At 34.5% G+C, this 23903-nt stretch overlaps 1 protein-coding gene across 1 annotated transcript in view; it reads left to right on the top strand.

Moving 5' to 3' along the window:
* Positions 1–23903, top strand: part of LRCH3 (leucine rich repeats and calponin homology domain containing 3) — a 114536-nt gene that overhangs the window by 63285 nt on the left and 27348 nt on the right. The window contains 8 exon segments of the mRNA XM_036850149.1: positions 736–829; positions 2180–2300; positions 4676–4830; positions 8412–8488; positions 17610–17661; positions 18047–18196; positions 21534–21584; positions 23258–23311. Coding sequence (XP_036706044.1) covers positions 736–829; positions 2180–2300; positions 4676–4830; positions 8412–8488; positions 17610–17661; positions 18047–18196; positions 21534–21584; positions 23258–23311 — 754 coding nt within the window.

The raw sequence follows: 23903 nt of genomic DNA on the forward strand, positions 1-23903 counted from the left end.
AGCTAGCATTGAATCCTCCTCTTCTATTTCCCTCTTCCATGTTTAAGGAACCTTGTGATTACATCGAGCCCATTCAGATAATTCAGGATAATCTCCCTAATTTAAGGTCCTCTGATTAGCAACCTTACTTCTATCTGCAACCTTAATTCCCATTTGCAATGTAAAGTAACACATTTATGGGTTCCAGGGATTAGATCTTGGACATCTTTGAGGACGTTCTATACTAATTAAGGTGAAAAGAATTTGCATGGTAGTTGCCTCTTAGCACATAGTGGTGAGGTGAGGGAAGTTGACTGGGAAGGGATGTGTGGGAATTTTCTGGCGAAGTAGAAATGTCCTATATCATGATAGGTGTGTATGTTACAAAGATGTATTCATTTGTCAAAGGTTTGTGCATTTAAACATATGTAAATTTTACTTTAAGAAAAAGAGTACTGTTAAAAATAAAAATAATTGAGGGGGGCATTGGGAATGGCTGGAGGAATAGATGAAGTAAGGATGTGGATATTTTTAGAGCTGGATAATGAGTACATGGGAGTTCATTATACTATTCTATCTACTTTCTTTGAATTTGGAATTTTTCATATTAAAAAGTTAAACGAATATTCATTTCATTCTAAATAGTTAAGTCCCTGAATGCCATGAAAATGTTTATTAGTAAAATTGCATCTATTTCAAATGTTAATTTTTAAAATATCAAACTTTACATTAACAACTGAAGTTTCTTTTTGGCAGCCACGAAGAACTGTACTCAGGTCGCCCCTATGGAGCCCTTGATTCAGGTTTCAATAGTGTGGACAGTGGTGATAAGAGATGGTCAGGGAATGAAGTAAGTGTTTATTCTGCATGTTATAACTTATGATTAAGGAAAAATAAAATGATGAAAATGGAAAATGTCTTAATTGGACTCAATTTCTTGTTATATAAAATATAGAATAGCCAAGGGAAGGGTAAAAATCCCACATAGTCCTACCATCAAAAATGGTATTATGTTTCTTTACCATCTTTTACCTTGTGTGTTTTACATGTTTGTTACCTCATTGTGTTGTATAAATAATTTTATATCCTGGACGGTCAAATGGGAACTGAGCCAGTTACAACTGAAACCTGAACTTTGAGGGCCTGTATAGCCTTGAGCAGAGGTGGTAGGAGGGGTACTGTAAGGTGAGAAAATAGAACTGTAGGCTGATGGGTAATGAGATGGGAACCTTAATGAAGAGTATCCACATGCTCAAGATAAATAAGTAACTTTCTCAGCTAATTATATCATTTTTCTCTCTCTTTTTGTTTTTTTTTGGCTGAGTTTGGGTTTTCGTTGCGGTGCGCAGGCTTCTCATTGTGGCGGCTTCTCTTGTTGCAGAGCACAGGCTCTAGGCGTGCAGGCTTCCGTGGTTGCAGCACACGGGCTCAGTAGTTGCAGCGTGCAGGCCCTATAGCATGCAGGCTTCAGTAGTTGCAGCACATGGGCTCAGTAGTTGCGACGTGCAGGCTTTAGGGCGCACAGGCTTAGTTGCTCCTCAGCACGTGGGATCTTCCCGGACCAGGGATCAAACCTGTGTCCCCTGCATTGGCAGGTGGATTCTTAACCACTGCACCACCAGGGAAGTCCCTCATTTTTCTCTTTTAATTATCAGCATTATGTTTTCTCTCTTCTTTTTAAATTACTAAGGTATAATATTTTAGCTATAAGTTAGGTTAAATGATTAAGGTTTTGTTTAGCAAGACTAGTAATGTACCATTTGTAACATTGTTTTATTGGGAGTCTAAAGCAAATTAATTTTAGAATACAGCCCATTTGTCATTTGGAATTGCTTGGGTATTTGTGCGTGGGTGGGTGTGTACATGATTGTGGCTATATCAATACAGATACATTTATGTCAATACTTTAAATTCATATATGTATGTATATAGAGTCATATATACCCTATTCTTTTTTAAAATTGTGGTGAAATACGTATAAAATTTACCATTTTAACCATTTTTAAGAGTGAGTTTCAGTGGCATTAAGTACATTCATATTGTTGGATAATACGTGCATCTCTAGATGCATCTCTGAAACTACTTTGCTATTTCTTCTTAAATATAAATTCCAACGAATTTATATTATATCTGTGTTTTAAGTACCATGTTGTCTAAAATTTGAAATGATTTATTTTAATGTTTCTGCTATTTTTTTAAGCCTACAGATGAATTTTCAGATCTGCCTCTTCGAGTAGCAGAAATTACTAAAGAACAAAGACTACGAAGAGAAAGCCAGTACCAGGAGAATCGCAGCAGTATAGTAGTAACAAATGGTGGAGGTAAACATGATTCCTGACGACATCCAAAGTCTTTATAATCTCTCTGACTTTTTAAGTGGCCTTTTCACATCCACTCCTTTTATTTGTGTATCTGTAGCTTCTTCCAGTCTTTCTTTAAAGACCTCCCTCCTCTTCTCATCTGATTAGAAAAAAAATGTTTTCTATTAGGGTTAAATTTCAGTTTCTCTGTTTCAGATTTGCAATTAAAATACAATGTTTTTCCCTTATTCTTATTTTGGGAGGAAACTTTACTAAAGACAGTTTACCTGGAATAGATCTTTGTTAATCTTGATTTAACCATGATCTTCTTTGAAGTACTATTCTCCTTCTTAAAGATTCTCTTTGTGGTCATTATTTGACCTCTTTTAGGAATTCAGTACATTTCTTGATGTCTACCTTTTCTTTCTTCTGGAACTGTGCTCTTCATGGGCATCTGAATCCAAGTTTTCCTTATTCTGGTATTTTAAAATCTGTAATTTAAATTAAAACAATTTTTTTAATTTATAATTATTTTTATAGTTCATTAACAGAGCTCTTTCTGCTTTCTTGTGCTTTTGAAGCAGACTCTTGATTTTAGCATTCCATTCAATATTGCTTTAGTTTGAATTACCAAATCCTAATGTTTAAATTTTAAGGGCCAGCTATAAGGGAGAAATGACTTTGATTTTCCAGAAATCTATAATATTATCTAAGAAGACCTTTCATCTCTGAATGATGAGTTCAATTAAATGGTTTGCCCCACCTTTTTTTCCTTACCATCTTATATTCTTTTTTTACTGCTGTCACTTACCATTTCAGTACTTTCCATTTTAATCTTGCTTTTGTATGAGATATCTTTCCCATTGGTTCATTTCAGACTTAAAATAATCTCTAGATCTGTGCCACTAGCCACATGTGGTTATTGAGCATTTGAAATGTGGCTTTTCTGAATTGAGCTGTACTATAAGTATAAAACACACATCAGATTTTGAAGCCTTTGCATGAGAAAGAGAATGTAAAACATCAATAATACTTTATATTGATTATATGTTGTAATAATATTTTAAATATATTGAACAAAGTAAAATATATTATTAAAATTAATGTCACCTTGTCTTTTGACTTTTTTATGTGGCTAATAGATAATTTAAAATTACATGTGTGGTTCACTTTCATAGCTTACGTTCTATTTCTCTTGGATAGCACTGGTCTAGACAGTATGAAAAAGTGGTGTTGCTTTCTTGGGAGATAGTTATAAAATGAACTGTTGATTTAGTCACACAAGTTGTAGCACATTGGAAAAATGCATTTATGTACCTGGTTTCTAACACGGGTGTAGACTTAAAACCTTTTCAGCCTTTTATCTATTTATATAATTATGATAAGTCAATTCATTTTTATATTAACTGCAGTTATGGAATTATTTAGAAATAATTGAGTCAGAAAACTAAATTGAGAAATAGACTTCTTCAAATTTACTATTCCCAGCAACTGCAACTTTTAGGCAGCCTATAGACCACCATACAATAATGGCTGGGAGTTAATACATCTCTGGAGAAATCATCTTAGTAGTAAGTTTTTTTTTCTAGTGTGCCATCTAAAGTGGCTTTTAAAAATAGTTACTTTTTAAACTTAAAAAAAAATTAATGGGGTGCACCCAAGTGTATTAGAAGAAATAATGATGTGGCTATATGTTATTTATGTGCTTCTCCTCACCCCAGAGCATTTTGAGAAGCAAAAATTCCTCAAATGATTCCCTTCCATCCACAAACTGCTACAAAATATCTGCAATACTGACCTGTAGAAAATAATTTTCTAAATAGGAAAATAAATCTTGTTCTAGTTATGGACAACAGTTACAGGAAAGGGAACAGTCGTCAGTATCTACTTCTTTATCACCAAGTCCACTTTCCTCCTGTCTTTTCACTTTTATTTGAGTTGATTATGTTAGGTTTTCTGCCTCCCAGCTCTTCAAAGAGGTATGATTAAGCCCCAAACCTAAAACATGCAAAAAAAAAAAAAACTAAAAGAAGATATATTTTCCGATGTTAAAAAATTATTCTTCTTATCTGTCTCACAAACTCAAACTGTCTTGTTTAAGATAGTCAAGAGCTGTCCAAAGAAAAAAGAAAGATTAGAGGTCTGTTTTCCAATAATTACCATCAATTACTGCATTCTTTATAGTGAATTAGGACTAAGATTTTTTCTTTAGCCTATTTTTGTGAGTGGCCATAGACTAAATAATAAAGGCTTATGTAATTTAAACTTCTTATTCCTCCCAGTTTCAGAATAGAAAATGTTAGGGAAAAGGAAAGAATGCAATTCAGTGTTTTTTGTGGGCTATCTAATTTGAATGTTTTTTCTGGTGTCTGTGTGTGTATGTGTCGTATGAACAGTGGAACATGATCTGGATCAGATTGACTATATTGACAGCTGTACTGCGGAGGAAGAAGAAGAGGAAGAAGTGAGGACCACCCAAGGGCCTGGACTCAGACAGCCTCAGTTCACAAGTTTATGGCCATATATTGAACAACGGCGAATCTCTCATGAGTAGTATACACAACTTAAGCTTAAATTTGTTGCTATCCCCTAGTAAAACAGTTTATGACAGTATAAATTTCTATCATATCAGTGATTTGTTGGTTTAGGCTTAATATTTGTTTTATTATATTTAGTTCCAATTTTATTACTGAGTTTTTTCAAGATTTTTTTTTAAAATCAGACAATACTCTCAAGTAAAGTTTAGGTTTATTTTTCAAATAAAAAGACAGATTTCAGAATTTTGAAGAAGGAATAAAAGAAGGTCCTAAGAGTATCCTGTGCCTTGTGGAAGAAAATGCAGAGGATATGATGCTTTTCATTGTTGTTCTTATTGTTTTTTTAATGTATTAACTGTAATCATAGTTTGATCAGTAATTAAGAACTGAACCAAACTGCTGACTTTTGGAGCAACATACAGACTTAACCATAGAATTTTTATGATGAGCTTAATTATATTGGCGCTTTTATGTGAAATCACACAGAATATAAATTGTTTGCCATTAAAATTCTTGGATGTCTCTTATAGTGGAGCATTGAGTTGCCTTAGAAAACAAGTGAGCATTCAGCCCACTGCAAAATCTCTGCCAATTCCCCAAGGGTCTCAAGTAGAAATAGCATTCTTCAGTGTATCTAGTCAGCATAATAAAATGGCTGCACTTCAGTGTGTGTGATGTTAATGTCTGGAGTTGGTCCCAGGCTTTGAGCAGGGATTATTTGAGAAACACTTGGGGCCTTTTTGGAGAATGATGTATTTAGTCTTTTAGAAATAGCGAATAGTCACTTCAAGTGGGACATGTTATAGAGTGTTATTATCATTCTTTAAAAAAAAAAAAACCCTTGGTTTTCCTGTCTGAAGGCTTTTGAACACAGTATTTTTTGTTGGTGTTCAAATGACATTCTTTTATTTAAAGTTGGATAAAGTTATATACAGTATTCCCCCCACCCCATATCCACAGGGTGTACGTTCTAAGACCCCTAGTGGATGGTTGCCTGAAACCACGGATGGTACTGAGCCCTGTATGTACTATGTTTTTTCTTATACATACACACCTATGATAAAGTTTAATTTATAAATTAGTCACAGTAAGAGATTAAGAATAATAACTAATAATAGAAAAATTATAACAATATACTGTAACAAAAATTATATGAATGTGGTTTCTCTCTCTCGAAATATTTCATTGTACAAATTTAATGCCTTTTCCATCTTAACTAAGCATTCATTTATCACATGCTGTGACTGTAACTTTTGCAGTTTGAGGTTCAACAGCAAAACTAGCATGAATGTCTTTTTCCTTCACAATTTCACAGATAGAAGATTTCTTCTTACTATAGATCTTACCTCAGCATGCAATTTCTTTTCTTTCCTTATTAATTCAAGAACTTTCACCTTTTCACTTAAAGGAAGCACTTTATGACTTATCTTTGGTATATTCAAATTGCCAACATCACTACTTTTGCACTTGGGGCCATTATTAAGTAAAATAGGCACTGCTGTACTGCGACAGTCAATCTGTTAACCAAGAGAGACTAACTGAGCCGGCTACTAACTGACTAACAGGCAGGATACTCTGGACAAAGAGGCGATTTACAACCCAGGTGGGATGGAGCGGGACAGCTTGAGATTTCATCAGAACAGCGTGCAATTTAAAACTTATAAATTGTTTATTTCTGAAGTTATCCGTTTAATATTTTTGGAACATGGTTGACTGTGGGTGACTGAAATCTCGAAAAGTGAAACCAGAAGATAAAGTGGACTACTGTAAATCAAAGTCCTGCAGCCTACAGATAGCAGTGTGTACCTGTGATTAATGAAACTACTTGTGGTTCAGGCTATAAGCACTTCTGCTAGAGCAGAGGGCAACTACTTTGCAATAAAGTTTAAGTTAACAATGCACATTATAATCTAAAAGGGAATCCTCTTTCTTGTGGTCTTTCTCTTTGACCATTTTACTGTTAATTAGGCTGTGTAGATGAGGTATTTCTACTAAAAGTGAAAATGCATGTTATGCTACTGATGAAAAATTGTAGTGTCATTTCTTTAATCCATTATATTGGCTAATTTGTAATAAGTTTTTTGATTCCATCTACCTACTATATATAGTAGTTTTTATGATTCTGTCATAAGGCTCTTTATGACTTCTGTGTCATAAGGCTTTCTAAAGTTTGGCACCTATAAAAATAAAATAAAGCAGTATTATTTTAAATGGTTTAATAACCAGTGACGAAATACTTTTTTATATTCTTGGATACTACCTAAACATGGGTTGTTAAAAACAATTTGAGATTTTAAACACTCTGCTATTGTTTAATTTTATCATAATGCCTGTCACATACATAGTGATACTGTCATAAAATAAGGTATGACTTATATTTATAGACTATGACATATTTATTTTTTAAATTAAACCAATGTTACATTCATTTTGTCATGAAAATTTCATGTACCTCTTGCAATAATTTTAGGTAATTGCAGTATGGTAAAACCAGGGTGATAAGTCACTGATGTTAACATACTAGGAGAGATTTTTGTTTACTTAAAAAGTCATATTCACTGAAATTAGAGTAATTATTCTCTCATCAAGATTCTAGAATTGTATCTCATTTAATATGATTATGCCCAGACTTTACGGGAGTCAGCTTTAGCCCTTTGGAGTAACTCACCAAAGAAGATTTTCTAGTTATGTGTGATGTACCTATTTCTTGGAGATAGACTATAAATAGTTTTACATTTGATTTCTAGGTTTTTTTTTTTTTTTGGATAAGTTTTTTTTTCCCCTTCCATAATACCCATTTTGATGATTATTTTTGGTGTTGAAGTAAGATTATATTGTTTTTATAGATTCTCATTTGACAAAATATGTTGTGTGATATCCCATGAGCCTCTACCTTTGATTTATAATTTTATTTTTCAGTATATAGTCCATATAACTTAAGCCAGTTTAATTTTCTTTGGTAATATTTTTTGAAATGACCTTTACCCTTCAGTTTATAAATAAATTGCCACTATTTCTCTTTTAATTAATATCATATTTTACCATAAATAGAAGTTACTTTTTGCTTTATCTTGGTATTCCACCAGCATCCCCAGGACTATTTGTCTGACTAACATAAGTAACAATTTATGATGATGAAGAAGTAAAGAAATGTAATCTCCCCAGTGAACTTCCTATTACTAGAAATATTCAAGAGAGGCTGAGCAAAAGTCACGGTAGGGTTGGTAGGAATTCCTGTTCTAGATGGAAGTTTGTACTAGATGACCTCTAAGATCCTTTTCAACTTTCACATCTTATCATCTAGTAAATATTACTGTATGGTCATTATAATTCATAAAATACGGTGTGAAGAAAATCTGCTTTTTTTAAAATAAATGTTTTTGGATTGTGAACAGTTTTGTGTTTACCAAAGCAGTAATATAGCCTATAATGCTTTTAAACATGAAAATTCACATTTGAAGTTTCTGTTAAAATATTTTTAGTGTAATATACAGATCCCTAAATGCCAAGTTGAATGTGAACTGTGTAATTACACTTTTCTGGATACATGTGGATACATGTGTTAAATTGATCTGTTTTTCTTTTTTTGGCCTAGGGTTTACCAGTAAAGCCAGTACCCATGAGGGAATTTCAAAAAACAGAAGACATGAGAAGATATTCACATCAAAACAGGTTTGAAAAACCAATTCTACTTATTTCTTTCTGTCTGAAAACTCAGTAATTAGGTAATGAAATGATTTTCGTTTTGTGTAGATCTATGTATAATGAAGATGTTTAGATACTGTGTGTTTTAAATATGATGTATTTAGAGCTAAGTGAAATGTACCTTTGTGCTTAGGTAATAGAAAAAGAAGTAAAATTGATTTATTCATTCTAAATTCAGATCACCTAAACCATTACCTGTATAATTATTTGATTTGAAGATACTTAATAGCAGTGAGATTTTATAGTGATATGTCTGGATTTATGCATAAAGAGGGCTAAATGAATTTCCAGAGTCCTGCAATTATATTAGTTAAACTTTTGGTTAGAAACAGAGCCACAGACCAAGACAGCGATATATTCCTCATTCCTATCTCAATTGAAGTGATCTTTTATCTACAGTTAGTGCCTCACACAATATTTCTAAACTTAGCCTGGCCATTTAGAGTACTGCTTCTTCTTCTTTTTTTTTTTTTCAAGAGTACTGCTTCTTATTCTTGAATTCCAAAAAGTTTCTTGTCATAAACTGTATCACAATAGTTGAAAAATTCCCAGCCTTTGGTTTTTGCTTCCTTTTTATTTTTATGAAATCTTGAAGTGGTAGACTTGATATGCCTATTCTTAAACAACAGTAAATTTACTGTGTAGATAGTGTCATACATCATTCTTTACTTACACTTGGCAGGATATTGAAGTTCTTTAGGAGACTGAGATATAGATGGATAAAGAAAATGTAGGGAGAATAATGAAAGAAGTCTTATAACTTGGACTTCTTAGTCTTATTAGTTAGTTCATGGTGATTTAGTTACATTTCATATCTTTGAAATTTATCTCAAAAGAGCTTTTTAGTTACCATGTGTCCTTATATTGAAAGTGTGGTCATTTGAGATTCCAGTGTCATGCAAGGATTTCTTGTTACACTTCCCCATAGTAGGGGGACCTCAGCTTTATCTTTTGTCCTTCCTGCCTCCTGTGTCCATCATAAGTAAAGCCCAAGATTCCCAGGATATGATACACCCACTCTCAAGGTGAAAGCCAGCTTTTTTTTTTAACATCTTTATTGGAGTATAATTGCTTTACAACTTTGTGTTAGTTTCTGCTATATAACAAAGTGAATCAGTTATATATATACATATATCCCCATATCCCCTCTCTCTTGCATCTCCCTGCCATCCTCCCTATCCCACTCCTCTAGGTGGTCACAAAGCAGCAAGCTGATCTCCCTGTGCTATGCAGCTGCTTCCCACTAGCTATCTGTTTTACATTTGGTAGTGTATATATGTCAATGCTACTCTCTCACTTTGTCCCATCTTCCCCTTCCCGGCCCCCCACCCCCGTGTCCTCAAGTCCATTCTCTACGTCTGCATCTTTATTCCTGTCCTGCCCCTAGGTTCATGAGAACCATATTTTTTTTAGATTCCATATATATGTGTTAGCATACGGTATGTGTCTTTCTGACTTACTTCATTCTGTATGACAGACTCTAGGTCCATCCACCTCACTACAAATAACTCAATTTAGTTTCTTTTTATGGCTGAGTAATATTCCGTTGTATATATGTGCCATATCTTCTTTATCCATTCATCTGTCGTTGGGTGCTTAGGTTGCTTCCATGTCCTGGCTCTTGTAAATAGTGCTGCAGTGAACATTGTGGTGCATTACTCTTTTTGAATTATGGTTTTCTCAGGGTATATGCCCAGTAGTGGGATTGCTGGGTTGTATGGTAGTTCTATTTTTAGTTTTTTAAGGAACCTCCATACTGTTCTCCATAGTGGCTGTATCAGTTTACATTCCCACCAACAGTGCAAGAGGGTTCCCTTTTCTCTACACCCTCTCCAGCATTTATTGTTTGTAGGATTTTTTTTTTTTTTGGCTGTATTGGGTCTTCGTTGCTACACGCAGGCTTTCTCTAGTTGCGGCGAGTGTGGGCTATTCTTCGTTGCGGTGTGCGGGCTTCTCATGGCGATGGCTTCTCTTGTTGCAGAGCACAGGCTATAGGCATGCGGGCTTCAGTAGTTGTGGCAGGCAGGCTCAGTAGTTGTGGCTCGTGAGCTGTAGAGCACAGGCTCAGTAGTTGTGATGCACGGGCTTAGTTGCTCCGCGGCATGTGGGATCTTCCTGGACCAGGGCTCGAACCTGTATCCCCTGCATTGGCAGGCGGATTCTTAACCACTGCACCACCAGGGAAGCCCCTGTAGTTTTTTTTGATGATGGCCATTCTGACTGGTGTGAGGTGATACCTCATTGTGGTTTTGATTTGCATTTCTCTAATGATTAGTGATGTTGAACATCCTTTCATGTGTTTGTTGGCAACCTGTATATCTTCTTTGGAGAAATGTCTATTTAGGTCTTCTGCCCATTTTTGGACTGGGTTTTTTGTTTTTGTGAAATTGAGCTGCATGACCTGCTTGTATATTTTGGAGATTAATCTTTTGTCAGTTGCTTCATTTGCAAATACTGTCTCCCATTCTGAGGGTTGTCTTTTCGTCTTGTTTGTAGTTTCCTTTGCTTTGCAAAAGGTTTTAAGTTTCATTAGGTCCCATTTGTTTATTTTTGTTTTTACTTCCATTACTCTAGGAGGTGGGTCAAAAAGGATCTTGCTGTGATTTATGTCATAGAGTGTTCTGCCTATGTTTTCCTCTAAGAGTTTTATAGTGTCTGGCCTTACATTTAGGTCTTTAATCCATTTTGGGTTTATTTTTGTGTATGGTGTTAGGGAGTGTTCTAATTTCATTCTTTTACATGTAGCTGTCCAGTTTTTCCAGCACCACTTATTGAAGAGACTGTTTTTTCTCCATTGTATGTTCTTACCTCCTTTATCAAAGATAAGGTGACCATATGTGCTTGGGTTTACCTCTGTGCTTTCTATCTTGTTCCACTGATCTATATTTCTGTTTTTGTGCCAGTACCATGCTGTCTTGATTACTATAGCTTTGTAGTATAGTCTGAAGTCAGGGAGCCTGATTCCTCCAGCTCTGTTTTTTCTTTCTTAAGATTGCTTTGGCTATTCGGGGTCTTTTGTGTTTCCATACAAATTGTAAAATTTTCTGTTCTAGTTCTATAAAAAATGCCATTGGTAATTTGATAGGGATTGCATTGAATCTGTAGATTGCCTTGGGTAGTATTGTCATTTTCACAATATTGATTCTTCCAATCCAAGAACATGTTATATCTCTCCATCTGTTTGTATTGTCTTTGATTTCTTTCATCAGTGTCTTATAGTTTTCTGCATACAGGTCTTTTGTCTCCTTAGGTAGGTTTATTCCTAAGTATTTTATTCTTTTTGTTGCAGTGGTAAATGAGAGTGTTTCCTTAGTTTCTCTTTCAGATTTTTCATTGTTAGTGTATAGGAATGCAAGAGATTTCTGTGCATTAATTTTGTATCCTGCTACTTTACCAAATTCATTGATTAGCTCTAGTAGTTTTCTGGTAGCATCTTTAGGATTCTCTATGTATTGCATCATGTCATCTGCAAAAGTGACAGTTTTACTTCTTCTTTTCCGATTTGGATTACTTTTACTTTTATTTCTTTTTTTTCTCTGATTGCCGTGGCTAAAACTTCCCAAGCTATGTTGAATAATAGTTGTGAGAGTGGGCACCCTTGTCTTGTTCCTGATCTTAGAGGAAATGTTTTGTTTTTCACCATTGAGAATGATGTTGACTGTGGGTTAGTCATATATGGCCTTTATTATGTTGAGGTAGTTTCCCTCTGTGCCCACTTTCTGGAGAGTGTTTATCATAAATGGGTGTTGAATTTTGTCAAAAGCTTTTTCTGCATCTGTTGAGTTTATCATATGGTTTTTATCCGTCAATTTGTTAATGTGGTGTATCACATTAATTGATTTGTGTATACTGAAGAATCCTTGCGTTCCTGGGATAAACCCCACTTGATCATGGTGTATGATCCTTTTAATGTGCTGTTGGATTCTGTTTGCTAGTATTTTGTTGAGGATTTTTGCATGTATATTCATCAGTGATATTGGGCTGTAATTTTCTTTTTTTGTATTATTTTTGTCTGGTTTTGGTATCAGGGTGATGGTGGCCTCGTAGAATGAGTTTGGGAGTGTTCTTCCCTCTGCTATATTTTGGAGGAGTTTGAGAAGGATGGGTGTTAGCTCTTCTCTAAATGTTTGATAGAATTCACCTGTGAAGCCCTTCTGGTCCTGGACTTTTGTTTGTTGGAAGATTTTTAATCACAGTTTCAATTTCATTTCTTGTGATTGGTCTGTTCATATTTTCTATTTCTTCCTGGTTCAGTCTTGGAAGGTTGTACTTTTCTAAGAATTTGTCCATTTCTTCCAGGTTGTCCATTTTTTATTGGCATATAGTTGTTTGTAGTCGTCTCTCATGATCCTTTGTATTTCTGCAGTGTTGTTACTTCTTTTTCATTTCTCAGTCTGTTGATTTGAGTCTTCTCCCTTTTTTTCTTGATGAGTCTGGCTAATGGTTTATCAATTTTGTTTACCCTTTCAAAGAACCAGCTTTTAGTTTTATTGATCTTTGCTATTGTTTCCTTCATTTCTTTTTCATTTATTTCTGATCTGATCTTTATGATTTCTTTCCTTCTGCTAACTTTGGGTTTTTTTCGTTTCTTCTTTCTCTAATTGCTTTAGGTGTAAGGTTAGTTTGTTTATTTGAGATTTTTCTTGTTTCTTGAGGTAGGATTGTATTGCTGTAAACTTCCCTCTTAGAACTGCTTTTGCTGCATCCCATAGGTTTTGGGTCGTCGTGCTTTCATTGTCATTTGTTTCTAGGTATTTTTTGATTTCCTCTTTGATTTCTTCAACGATCTCTTGGTTATTTAGTAGCGTATTGTTTAGCCTCCACGTGTTTGTATTTTTTACAGTTTTTTCCTGTAATTGCTATCTAGTCTCATAGCATTGTGGTCGGAAGAGATACTTGATACGATTTCAGTTTTCTTAAATTTACTGACTGAAAGCCAGCTTTTTGCTCAGTTGCCTTATATATTAGTTTTCTAGTACTTATGTAACAAATTACCACAAATTTGGTAGCTTAAAACATACCTATTTATTATATTACAGTTGTGAGAGATAGAAGTCTGGGCAGGCTTCTCTTGTTTCTCTGCTTACAGCCTCAAAAGGCCAAAGTCAAGGTGTTGGATGGCCTGGATTCTTATCTGGAGAACCCTGGAGGAGAATCCACTTCCTGGCTCATATAGGTTGCTGGCAGAATTCAGTTCCATGCAGTTATTGACTGAGGTCTCCATTACCTTGTTGGCTATTAGCTGGGAGTCATTTTAGCTTCTAGAGTCCACCTACATTTCTTGGTTCTTGGCTGCCTCCATCTCAAGACAGCAGTGACAGGCTAAATCCTTCTCACATTTTGAATCTCTGATTTCCCTTTCTGCCACATCTCACAAACTCTCTTGCCTCCTCTTCTGCTTTTAAGGACTTGTATGATTATATTAGGCCCACCTGGATAAGGTCAACCAATTAGTAACCTTAATTTCATCTACAAAGTCCTTTCTGACGTGTAACATATTTATTAGAGTAACACACCAGAGTGGAGATCATGGGGGCCAAAAGTCTGCCTACCAAACCTTAATCCATAGTTCCTGTTTTTACTTCTTTTTAGAATCTGTGGATTCTTTATTTTTATGGCACTTTAGCAATGCATTTTAAAAGATTACTTTATTGAACAGTTTTTTTGTTTCCATTGGAAGAGTCATTCAGAGTATCTAATCTGCCACAGTGCTAGAAACTGAATCAATGATTACTTTTAATTGGGTGTCTCAAAGCATTAGACCTTAATACAGTCTTTGGATAAGAACTCCATACTTTATCCCAAGAATCAGTTAAGCTCTAAGATCAATACATAACTTCATTTGTTTTAGTTAGATATGTGCTAAATATCTTCTTTGTGCTAAGTACGTTTTTAGATATTGGGAAATAGCTGTGAACTTTGAAAGTTCCTGTCCTCCTAGAGTTTACATTCAAATGGAATCATGAATTAGAACCTAGAAAAACAAAATCACCTCCGAATGACTGGCAACTCTCAGGCTCACAAGACTTGTCTGTAACCTGAGTAATATGTTAACCAAAAAAGTTGATCAGTCCTCCAGTTACAAAGACTGAGAGGAATTGAGTCAGTTTACATATTGCTACTTGCTCATTAGTCATTGCTGAAAAGTTGCTTACCTGTTTTTTTCTCCTAATTCTCCTCCCCTCCCATCACCCACCATGTACATTTCTTCCTACCTACCCCTCCCACACACAAACACAAGACACTACTTGCCTGGGGGATAGTAAAGGTAGGGGGATACATTAAAAGTATTATGATAAATTGGTAAGTGTTTTATAGTTATTTGCTAAGATGGATTAAATAAACTTGAAGTTAAAACTAACAAAATTATCATTCATTTTATATATCAAAAAAAATTTTTAACGGCTCACTTATAATTTGATTGGCATTTTAGTTCAGGAGAGATGCTAATGTCAGGCTAGGTCCTGGGAAGTTCATTAATTTCTATTAGAAGCAATATAGAATTACAGAACAGTTGAGTAATACCTGGAAATTTTTAGTTTCATGTTAGGTAGACAAAACTAGAAAAGCTACTCATATTAAATGTGGTTTTATGAACAAAGACAAGCAGAAGGGCAGTTCAGAGTCTGCTTCTTACTCTGCTCAAATAAGTTCAAGATTTAAAAAGGCATATAGTTACCTGTGTTTTTGTTTCAGTATCCCATACGTTTTGAGGGGAAAATGCCACTGCCATTCATTTAAACAATATTTCTTGAGCACTGCAGCCGTCTGGCTGTGTTCTAGGTCCCTGATGTCATAAAGCTAATCTTTTAATGGATGTAGACAAGTATATGTAACAAGTATTTGTCAGGAACTGCTAAGTGCTATAAAGAAAAATAAAGCAGGGTAAAAGAGTAGAGTCAGAGTGGGGGGAGAGTGAGAGCAATTTTATGAGGTAATAATATTTTGATAGAAACCTAAAAAATAGAGGGATCAAGCACTCTGGCTCTCTAGGGGAGGAACAGTCTAGGCAGAGGCCCTGACAGAGGAACATGCTTGGTATGTTCAAGGAACACTAAAGAGTGTTATCAAGGCAGAACAGGTTTGGACTGTGAGATGAGAATTAAGTTGTGGTTATGTTCTACTTAAGGTGCCTGCTAGACATTCAAGGGGAGTTATCAAGTAAGCAGGTAGATACATAAGTTTGGAGTAAAGGGGAGAGAATTAGGGCTTAAACAACCAGCAAAAGAGGCTTAAGCAGGAAAGGTCATGGGGATAGGAGAGGGTGGTATCCCAGAGGCTAAGTGAAGAGAGCATCTCAAGACATGTGGAGAGAGATAAGCAGTGTCACACATACTGCTGGTAGGTTCAGTAAGGTGAGGGCTGAGAAATAACTATTGGATTTGGACATGTAAAGCCTCAGACTTGAAGAGAGCAGTTTTCAGTGAAGTTATGAGGACAGATCCAGATTGGTGTGGGTTCAAAATAAAATGGGATGAAATGAAGTAGAAACAATGGATTTAACCAGCTTTTTAAAGAGGTTTTGGTATAAAAAGAGAGTAAAGAAATGGGAGTAGAAAGAAGGTGTATATTAAAAGGTTTTGCTTGAAAAGCATTATTAAAACATAGTGTTCAAATCAGGGCACATAAACCCACTTGGGATGGGTTTACATGGTCCTTTCTGGGTTTTTTGGTGTCATTTATCTACAGATGGCCAATAAAAGCTATAGGAAATGTTAACAGTGAAATTAGTAGTTTGGGACAAATTTACAGTTAATGCCAGTTATTCTTCTCCCAGACTAGTATATAGTACTGGAGTCACTCATCTCTCATTATTGGTTATATCCCAGTTAAAAGTCTTACTCTACCAACCCACTCTCCTCCTCTTATCTTGTCAGACTTGTGACTGAGGATGCACTGATTAGGAGTGCTAGGATAAAGGTTGACAAGGATTAGTAGAAAGTTAAGGAAGTTTTTCCCTAGCTTTAACATTATTTTAAACCTTGTGTAGGAAGTTATTAAGTAATTTAATTACTTTAATTTAATTAAATTTTAATTTAAGATGCAGATGCCTTTCAATTGTAACATTTTGGCAAAAGTGAAAAGTTCTTGTAAACACCAACTCCATGGCTCAAAAGTTTTTCTCCACAGTACAATATTAAAAGGAAAAAAAAAAAAAAAAACACAGTATCAATAAGTTAGACCATATTTAATCAGCTAGAACTTTTGTCCATCAACCCCCAAAGCACAAAACTTTTCTTTTGGTAGTTATTTATTCTGTTCCTTTTAAAAATTATAAACATAATTTATTCTGTCAAAAGTTTTTTTAATGGCTAGAAATTTTTTTTAAAAAAGAATTTTGTGAAAACTTCAAAGATTTGGAACCAATATAAGAAAAAAAAGTGGCATGAAAGAGTATAGTAGAATAGCTTAAGTTTTTGTTTTCTTACATATTATATTTTTAAAATTCAGGGATTACAACAGGGAATATATATCGAAGTATAAGAATTAACACTGATAAAACCGAGAAGCAAGTTTTACTGTTTTTTTTTAAGCATCAAATCAGGTTTCATGTTTTTCTAAAAGATAAAAATCAACAAAATCTTTACTTTCGTTGTTAAAATTGCTTCTTCAATTAAAATGGGAGTAGGAGTGCTTTAAACGTACAGTTACAGGTTCTGTAGTATTCCAGGTTTCTGCTGATAAAATGGCTTTGTGTATAAACCATCTCCATTTACATGTATCTTGTTTCAGTCATGGTAGTAAGATTGTAGTTCTGTGTGCTGTAAAGAAACGATATTGTTTGAGAAGTGATCTCAAATAACCGTATTGTCAGCACTGGCTGTCATAGACAGTTGTTAGCTATCTGTAGCTTCATCGGTGATATCATCACGTGAAATGTGAGTTGGAGACATCAGGTGTTCCTGTAGCTTAATTTAGTGACTTGGGCTCAAGTTTACAAAATGCAATTGGTCTTTCAGTGCTAACCAGACAGTTTGCCTGCTGATTAATAGAAAGCTGCATTAACAATAAAATTCTACTTGTCTTTTATCTATCTGTCTGTCTTATCAAAGAGTTTTTTCTTTCCTTTTTTTCTTTTTTGGGTCAGGGTTCCAGCTGAGCCATCTTCTCTCTTATCACTATCACCGAGTCATAATCAGGTAAAAACATTTTTTTCAGTTTTACTTTGTGGGTTTTTTTTAAATTAAGATGGTTTTCTTCTTTTATAATACTTAAATTACAGTTAATTGACAAATATCTATAAATTTCATTACCTGTCTCTTCAATCTACAGTTAATATAATATGTGCACCTTATGCTGGTAACAGTGTTTTTAGACACCAGACAGAAAATAAGTCTTTATAATACATGTAAGAACACAGTGCAAAGATGGGAAAAGATTAGCAATAAACACATCTGAAGAAATGCTAGGTGACTGCAAAGTAAAAGTTGCTTGGGTCAGCAGTAGTTTCCCAAATTGATAAAGAATATTGGTAAGTTGATCTTTATCGCTACTTACATATGCAAAATGATACTTTTCTTCTAGTTTTCACATGCAGACTTGGAACTTCATCGGAGAAGAGAACAATTAATAGAACGTACTCGGAGAGAGGCACAACTTGCTGCCCTACAGTATGAGGAGGAGAAAATAAGGACCAAGCAGATTCAAAGAGATGCTGTCCTGGACTTTGTCAAGGTGAGTCCTTTGGATTCATTGAATGATATTCCTAAAGTTTCTTAGAAGTAAGTGCTTATTTGTTTTTCTGAGGATGTCAGGTTTTATTGTCTTAATTAAAAAAAAAAGAGTTGATATCTTAATTACAAGAATTCTCAAGTAAATAGTATAACTGTCTCCTGCTTGTGATTAGATTAATTGTCCTCATATGTAGATAGGCTTGAGGACAATCAGAAGTGATTTATCTTGCTTTTAGGACAGTGATAGTCTCTACTCTTAACTACCTGTCTATCGTTAGACATATCACTTTACTGTCCAGCTGCCATTTCCTAAATCTCTAGTACATCAAGAAAGTGAAAATGCTATATGTAAACTGTAAAGTACCATGCAAATATAAACTATTGTTATCTGAACCTATCACTGACTTCCTTACCTCTAAGGAATACCAAAAATTTGCAAGGCTCACAGGCTTAATACTTTAGTCATCTTTGATTCTTTACTTTCTGTTTTCTCCACATCTACCCAATTAACAACCCCTGTTAATACTTCTTTTTTTAATCAGCCTCTATAGTTGCCTCTAAACCTGGTTTGATTTTTTGCCTACGTTACTTAAGTCTTTTTGTTCTGAAATCACCTTGGAATTTTTTCTTTATAGTTAAATAATTATTTATATTTTTGCTTGTTTAATATCTGTCTCTCCCAGGAATTACCTGGTGGTCCAATGGTTAGGACTCCACGTCCTCACTGCGAAGGGCCTGGGTTTGATCCCTGGTCGGGGAACTAAAGTCCCACAAGCCACGTGGTGTGGCCAAACACACACACACACACACACACACATGCACACACACACACATATATATAACATATCTGTCTCTCCCATTTATCCATAAACTCCATGAAGACAGGGACCATGTCTGTCATGTTTATTCACTGCTATATCCCTAGATTTAAGCAGGTCTTAGCCCCTAGTAAAGCTCAATAAATATTTTTTAAATGAATGATTGAACAAATGAATCACTCATCCTCTAAATGCTTTCTCTCTTGTTTCGTAACTCTAGCCAAAGTATATCTTCTTTAAGTACCATACACATGATAAATTCTCTTATATTTTTTCAAATGTATCAAGCCTGTGATGATGATCTCTGATGCTCAGGGAGGATAACAATTTTCCTAAGGTTAAATACTCAGCTAATAAGTGTCAGAGCAAAGATTCTAATCAAGACAGGCTGAACAGAAAATGGAAATAAAGCTGATGGAAAATAAACAGTTTCTTTTAAAAAAAAAAAGTCTCGATGGTAACTAGACTTATCATGGTGATCACTTCGTAATGTATAGAAGTATCAAATCACTGTCTTTTGCACCAGGAACTAACATAGTGTCGTAGGTCAGTTATACTTCAAAAACAAACAAACGGACAAGCTAATAGAAAAAGAGGTCAGAATTGTGGTTACCAGAGACAGGGCATGGGGGAGGGAGAATTGGCTGAAGGTGGCCAAAAGGTACAGACTTCCAGTTATAAGATAAATAAGAATTAGGGATGCAATGTACAAAATATATGTTAAATGTGAAAGTTGTTAAGAGAGTAAATCCTAAGAGTTCTCATCATTTCATCATTATTTTCTTTTTCTTTTGTTATCTTTATGAGATGGTGGATGTTCACTAAACTTATTGTGGTAATCATTTCATCATGTATGTAAGTCAGATCATTATGCTAGTACACCTTAAACATCTCAATAAAACTGGAAAGAAAAAAAAAAAAAAGGACAGGCTGGCTCCAAACCCTGGTCTATGACCAGAATGCTATACTGACTCTCAGTAAATGATAATGGCTAACACATACTATGTCCTAAGTGTTGTTCTATGCATTTTACATAAATTAACTCATTTAGCTTGCCTTCTGTAGAAGTCATATAACTAGTAAGAGATAATTATATTGTAGATAGCCTTGATTAAATGTCAAATTAGAGTTTGATCTTGAACAATTAGGCAGAAAAGAACAATTTTAGTTCTTAAGCAGGAGAAAAACAAGACAGGGAAAAAACTAATCTACTCATGTTAGAATATGTTAGAAAGAGATGAGGAAAGAAGGAAAATGAAATAGAGAGTAATTGCAATAATTAGATTAGGGTACAAAATGAAGGCATAAGACTAGATGATTTCTAAGTTTCCTAAGGAAAGGCAGTGTTGTCCTGTGGTAAGGGCTTAGAATCGGAAATATCTGAATTTGAATCCAGCTTTGCTACTTGGTATGTGCTTGACTTTTGGAAAGTTACTGAGCCATTCTGTGCCTTTATTTTCCTCATATGTTTAATGTTTAACTATTAACTATTTCAGAATTATTATGGCTGCACCTAGTACTTTTACTAGTATGGTGTATGCTGCACCCCCTGCTACCACAAAGGGTTTTATAAATTAACTATGAGAGAGATTTCAAGAGAAGCATCATCATGTCTTATACATAGATGTGTAGTGAATGTTGAATAAATCACTGAAAATGAGTGGAAAAAAAAGCTTCCAAAGCAAGGGTTTGAGGCTAAAAGAATGGTTTTAATGGGAGTTAGCTTTGTGGAAAGAATGTCGGATTTGGGGTCAGAAGGCATAGGTGCAGATCTCAATTATGCTACTTACTAACTTTGTAACCTTGCACATATCATATAACCTCTCTATCCTCAATTTTCTCATCTTTAAAAGAATATGATTATGATGTTTGTTTATCTCACAGAATAAGAAGAATCACTTGAGATACTGTGTATAAGAACACATTGTAAAACACTCACTGTACAGATACTGTGATATTATTAATTGACATAATAACAGAAATTAGCAAATTGGGGGGAAATACCCAGTTAGTATGGGAAATTGAGGGGGTTTTTTGGTTATGTTGAACAGGAGATGACAGTGGGGTTTCTAAGTAGAGAGTTTCCACAGGCATTTGAAAATGCAAGCCTGAAATTTGGCTGATAGGAGAGAGCTAAAGCTGTTAGCATTAGAGTGATATTTGAAGCCATTAAAGAAAGAGAGGATGATTTCATTGAGAGAATTTAGTGAGAGATTACTACTCTGTGAATGTGTTTATATCCATGTACATATAAAAAACATAGTTTTTAAAAATTTCTCTTTATAGATGCTTATAGACACAGGAAAATACTGTTTGTCAGCTTATTGCTTTTCCTCATTTAAATTGTAAGCTATTTAAGGGAAAGGGCAGCTTCTTTTAACCAGTAAATCTAGAAAAATACCATACACGAGATATACAGAGATTAATGTGAGTGATCATTTTAGTAAATAGCATTTTTCATTCCCAGTGTTCTAGATTCTGACCAGCTTCCCTTTTTTGGGGGGGTGTGGGGTTATATAGCAAAAAGCGTCACAAAGTCCACAAAAACAACAGCCCCCCTTAGACGGTGAGGTAAGTTTATATCATCACCTTTCTTTGGAACTTTTTATTATTGCAATGAAAATGAAATGTTTTGCATGTGATTATCATATGTTTTCAGTGATCAAAATATTGCCATTTTCTTTTTTCCCCCTCACAAAATTCTCCTTACTAGGGAGAAAAAGACACAGGCCAGGAAGTTTATCAGAATCTATAGATCGGGGTTTTTTAAATCTATACACATCCGTCTGGAGATTATTTCCCTCCTCCCATCCCAGCAGAGTTATCATCTCCCTCATCCATTTTCAGAGCTACTGTGTAATGAGAGATGGTCCTGAGAGCTGTATCTGGCACACGTGAATGGTGTCAGTATTAAACAAAAAACTCTACATAGTATTTCAGCTTCAGTGCTCATTTCCTGTGTGTATATTATTGATTATACTTTGTACACATTAGTTTTATAATATTAAGTAGTACATTTTCATTACAAAGTAACATGTAAGATTGTTTATTAACCTTTAAAAAATCTATACAGCTAGATTCTGTATTATAATGATGTCCTAGCAAAAAGAAAAAAACAAACTAGATTGTAAATTTTATTGTTTTAACGTGTGTGCACGTTTAGTGACATTTACATTTTGAAATAAAATTTATGATTCATTATTTTTTAAAAAAATCTGTGCACCTATTTTGACTTGTTAAAATGAAACTTATTACTAAATGAATATTTTTTTGTACTTGGCTTTTTCATTAGCTATTTTCCTTTATCTTTGCCTTCTTATTTTTTCAATTTATGATCATTACTTCCTTAAAAAATGCATAAAGGCATTATTTCACGTGAGTGTTGACTTTGCTTTTTGTAAAATAAGTTATTTGAAAACCTAACACATGGGGCTTTACAAGCATCAATCTTCAGCACAGTGTTTTCAAAGCACAAGTGTTTCTGGAATGGTAAAATGTATTGTTTGAAATGTTTTAAATTATCCATTATAAAGTTTTTTAAAATTTTATTGGACATATAATTATTTTTGGTCATTTATTTGAGAGCTTATGCATTGGTGTAGTACCTGAAAGATTCACTCAAGCACTTTCAGTTGTCTTTTCTTCACATGGTAATAACTCTGTACAAACCTTTGACAATCAAAGTTTGATAAGTTAATACACTCTTCCTTTTTTACCCAACATTTCCTTCTTACTGGTCATTCTGGAGTAATTCATTATCTGAAAACTAAAGCTCCTCAGGAAAATAACATGTGTAGTTTTAAAATTTCCAGTTGTACCCTTGTTTTGTCTGAGAAAGGTAATGAAGAGATGCCTAGACTAGAAATCATGACTCTTGGGTTTATTGTTTTGAATTTGTCACTAGCTCACTAAATGACCACAAATTATTTATGTTACTGCTACATCTTCAGCTTTCTCTTCTCAGAACAGAGAATAATTCCTATTCCCCTCCTTGCTTTAGAAAGTTTTTATGCAATAAGATCATATTTGAAGTTGTTTAAGTTCTTTAGAAGAAAACCGTTACCCAGAAACAACTTATTAGCTATTTTAATGCATGAATTCTGAATGATTGTGAATGTGGTCCTGTATGTCAGCATCTTCACAAGTATGTGTTAATATGTCTCTTTGCTTGTGTATTTGTGAAACTCGTCATGTGTGTGCATAGCTTGTTTTTGACATTGCTTCATTTTTCTCCACCTCTCCAGTGTCCCTTCCCATCCAGAAGGTCTCAGCACACTGATGATAGTGCCTTGTTAGTGGTAAGAACCTTGCACAAAATGGAGTTTTACATTGCTGTGTTGAGATTTGGGGAATAGCTATTGTACTTTTCATTCTGAATTGATCTAAATACCATAAAACATGATGAGCATCATTACTAAATGCTTTACAAATAGCTAGAACTGTCTCCCTACATTACCTCTCATGATTTACCCAGTGCTCCAAGTGTTCTGCAGATATGATTCAAATATCTTTGTTAGTGTTTCCAAAAGTAAAACATTTGCATTGAGAACCATATTGGCTTTGTATGTGTGTTTGGAGGAGAGGGAATAATATATTTGTTTTTTAAATGTTGTTTCTAATTCCAGGTGAACTTTATTAATCACTGTTTTGTCTTATAAGTCACCTGTATGATGAATGGTTCCCTTACTTCATGATGCTAATTATACAAATGTATATTTGGCATCCTATTTTATTATCTATTTTAACCTACTGAAAATCCCAAACTTTTAGCTCTCAAGATTATCCCTCCATACCCATTTTATATTTTAAGCTCAGGGAAACATTAACTTGGAATGCTGTCTACTGATCATTTTTAACATTGGTTTACTGTTTTTTAAATTTTGTATTTGA

This window comes from Balaenoptera musculus, chromosome 4, assembly GCF_009873245.2.
Source record: "Balaenoptera musculus isolate JJ_BM4_2016_0621 chromosome 4, mBalMus1.pri.v3, whole genome shotgun sequence".
NCBI classification, from domain to species: domain Eukaryota; kingdom Metazoa; phylum Chordata; class Mammalia; order Artiodactyla; family Balaenopteridae; genus Balaenoptera; species Balaenoptera musculus.